At 36.7% G+C, this 3,724-nt stretch overlaps 1 protein-coding gene across 4 annotated transcripts in view; it reads right to left on the minus strand.

Moving 5' to 3' along the window:
- Positions 1-3,330, minus strand: part of LOC137985084 (tensin-3-like) — a 60,513-nt gene extending 57,183 nt beyond the window's left edge. For all 4 annotated transcript variants that reach the window (XM_068832543.1, XM_068832542.1, XM_068832540.1 and 1 more), the window contains exon 1: positions 3,039-3,330. In XM_068832543.1, the coding sequence (XP_068688644.1) occupies positions 3,039-3,227 (189 nt within the window). In that variant the 5' untranslated portion in view covers positions 3,228-3,330. The remainder of the gene's footprint in view (positions 1-3,038) is intronic.
- Between the last annotated feature and the right edge of the window lie 394 nt (positions 3,331-3,724).

The following is a 3,724-nucleotide window of genomic DNA, read 5'->3' on the forward strand; positions in this document are numbered from 1 at the left end:
GACAGAGAACGCTGTTATAAATCGATGATAATAATAATAATAATAATAATAATAATAGTAATTGCCCCTGCAGAGGCCAAAACCCACTTAATAAAGATAAATGTATAAATATTGGTAGATATTGTAGGGGGAATCAATCTCAATTTGCTCAACTGGGCACACACTTGGTGGTATTGGTTTTGCTTAAACGGGCGCACAAGTGGCATTGGAATTGTTCTACAAGACTGAGATGTTTTAGGAGTCACGAAGAAGACACTTGCAAGGAGAACCAAAGTACTGTTTGTGTTGGCCATTGAAAAATCAAATATTGAAGCAGATGCAATTTGCAAATTGAGTTGCCTGGCACAGAAATTGACTTTGTCTGTACACAAATCAGAAACGGGCGACTATTTGTCAGACGCAAATCAGAAACAGGGGTGACATGTTCAGCACATACTTTAAACGCATCTCAACTGCCTTTCATTCTATTGTAGGCAGGTGCAGATGTGGTGAAAACTATTGCTAGTAATGGTAATGATAATATTGCTACCAGTCTTGTTTTAGTTTACAAATGTATGTGATCAATTACTGCCACAGATGTACAGTAATGTTGTGACTACTGTAAATCTTCAGTTTGTGACTATGATGATGGTGACAATTACGATGGTTGTGGTGATGGTGATGGGGGTTGTGATGATGATGATGATGACGATAAGGTGGTGAGGGGAGGAGGAGAAGAGGGAGAGGAAGATTAAAGAAGATTATAATAACGATAACAATGCTGATAATGTCAAAGGAGAGGAAGAAAGACTTGCATTAATAACTCAGTACATATTGTAAAAAGATGAAGAAACTAAACTAGAAAAGTAATCTGTTTTATTTTTCACCCAGTGCACGAGAGGGCGGAAATCTGCGAATACTGCGATCAGATTAGCTATGGCAGCTGGCGGCTGGTGGGATTTTCCTATCGTGCTCACCAACCCGAGCGGCATCCTAGCCCTGGTTGCATGAGCTTGTGTAATAACCTTAAATTTCCTTTTTTTTGACACCGAATCCTTTTACATACAGAAGTGAGTGTTTCAAAACAGATTTTTATTAAAAAAGAGGCTTGGAAATAGAATTCAAAGAAAAAAATTTATGTTTGAAAGGTTCAGTTTGTAAGTTCCTTACTGCATTCACTATCAAGCGTCGTACAAGTCAACAATTACAATTTACAGTTATTTCAGAGAGGAAGAGAGAGAGAGAGAGAGAGAGAGAGAGAGAGAAAGAAAAAGAATTAAGTTATTTACCAGCTAACGGTCGGTCCGTATAGCGAAAAACTGTGAGTTTGGTCTTGAAAAAGCTGCCCTTGGCCTGTGCCCTCGGGCAACATTTTCAAGACCTCTGTGACACACTATAAGGACCTCCCATCTGGCAAATAACATATATTTATGGGATGATATTTAAGTGATATTTAAACCCTGCAGCTTGTTGTCCAATTATGGAAATGAAGTGTGCATAAGTACATCTCTTCTTCAAATTGCTATGCACGAAATTATTTCAATTTAGTATTATTTCAGATCTGGGAGGTTCTAAATATCTGAACACTGCACTGTACATTTGATTATGTGAGAAAATTTTCTTGCCAAGATGATTATTATTAATTATCGTCCTGCAAAATTCAATTCTTCCAGCATGCTAAATAAAACAATCACCATCAAAAATTGTCATTTCAAAATCACAAACTGGCAAAAATTGGACACAGCAAATATTTTTCACATGTAATTGAAAGCTAATTAGGAATAATAATATTCTAAGAACTGGTGCAAGCCAGGAATCCGACAGAATTTCAATCTTTCAAGTTAGTAAAAGTCGTTAAAGAAATTTGAGTAGCCCAAGGACTCATGACCAATTACTAGTTTCCGGCTGTGATAGATGTGATTTCACCTATTAAACAAACTTGCGCGAGTAATATATAGGACCAGAATAATAATAATTGTGAATAACACTTAACAACTGTCCTCTAATCACCAAATGATTTATTGTGAAATTAACACTCTTGAACGCTTCCTAAGAGTTGTCCACGACCAGCTGTACAAAAGGGTGCTTTTAAAAACATCCCCACAATTATTTTAATATCAAACAACCGGATACATTTATTCAACAAATAGCTCATTCCTTTACTGTATTTTGACTCAAAGGCATTTAAATTTGTACACCAAAGTAAATATCATACATTCATATGCTAATTGACTCTTTGACTGGGTGAAGTGATTTTTTAGGTTAAGTTAATTTCGCTGAAGTGGGCAGAGCAATTGAAAGGGGTCAATATTACATTGGGCAATATTGCAGGGATTTTTTACACCAAACATCTATTTTTTTCCGCAATAATTTAACTCGGTCAATTAACTACGACGGGTGAGATACATCTACTCGCTGCTTTTGATTTCCATCAAAAATAAATTACAAGCCGTTTTGAATGCTGTAAAAACACGATTATGTGTAAAGTGCGTTCTTCAAATTCCATGAGGAACTTATATGGAGCCAACTTCAGAGGTAGTTGCTCTTGCGGCAAAAAGGTTTCATATTTTGAAGTTATACGTGACAATATTTTTACGAATAAAGCCTCACGAATCTTTCATTTCAAAATAAAATGGCCGAAAAGTTTCAAAGTGTAAACATTTTGTTTCTCTTTGAAATTATATCAAAGAATGCCTTTGTCACGAAAAAAACTTGTTTTGCATAGACCCCTGAAAATTTGGATTTGTTTAGACAAACTCAGACCACATGCGCGTTTGCAAATGTCTACGAATACGAGTACTTAATGACATATATTTAACTTTTAAATTCTGGCACTAAAATGAAATCGTCTGAATTGTTTCCTGAGGCAATTTTACGCTTTATTCAAGCTAAAATGAGTTCAAATCGACCGAAATGTCAATATTTCCTGACTTGTTGACATGGCTTAGTGAGCACCGACCCCGCTGAGACGGGACTTGAATCACCCGACACGAACATTACATTCATCTTATCACAAATGTGCAACTATCCGGGATTTTGGGACGATAATAATGGCAAACCTGAGCGGTGTTCCTTCCTGGAATATCGTCGGGAATTTCCTCATAATCGTTCGAAGAGAGCGCAGGCGATGAAGTTTTTGGCGAGTGAAATTTCAGCCAGTGGTCCTGAAGCTTTGTAGCGCTCGGAAAATCCACCAGACATGCTGGGCAAATGAAGCCTTCCAGAGGATTTCCTCCAGTTTTGTTCATTCCATTAAAAACTATTAAGTTTTACTTATTCGCTAGGAAAAGCCATCGACGCCACGAACGCACACGCGTGTGTACTGATGAGATAGTATTACGTTCTGTTGTCAAATCAATAAATATTAATGATATATCAAATTGATCACTGCATGAGTTACATTCCGATGGATCAACACAATCGGTACAGGAAATGAAACTCTTTTTTCTTTTCCACAGAGCGGAATTTGACGAATTACTTTAATGATCAATCTGTTAAAATGAAACTAACAGTGGGTCATTTCAAAATTTCCTAACTCTTGCTCCTTTGACAGGAAAACTACAAAACAGAAAGTCGCGCATATCAGTAAGCGAATTCTTAAACAAGAAATTTCTAGTAAATATAGGGAGAAAGAAAACCATGAATATAATAGCTGCGTACATAGTCTACTACTCAACAGATTAGAAGCAAGAGACATTTAACTCGATTTAAGTTTACAGAGTACCTCGTGGTTCTTGGGTTTAGC

This window comes from Montipora foliosa, chromosome 14, assembly GCF_036669935.1.
Source record: "Montipora foliosa isolate CH-2021 chromosome 14, ASM3666993v2, whole genome shotgun sequence".
Lineage (NCBI taxonomy): Eukaryota > Metazoa > Cnidaria > Anthozoa > Scleractinia > Acroporidae > Montipora > Montipora foliosa.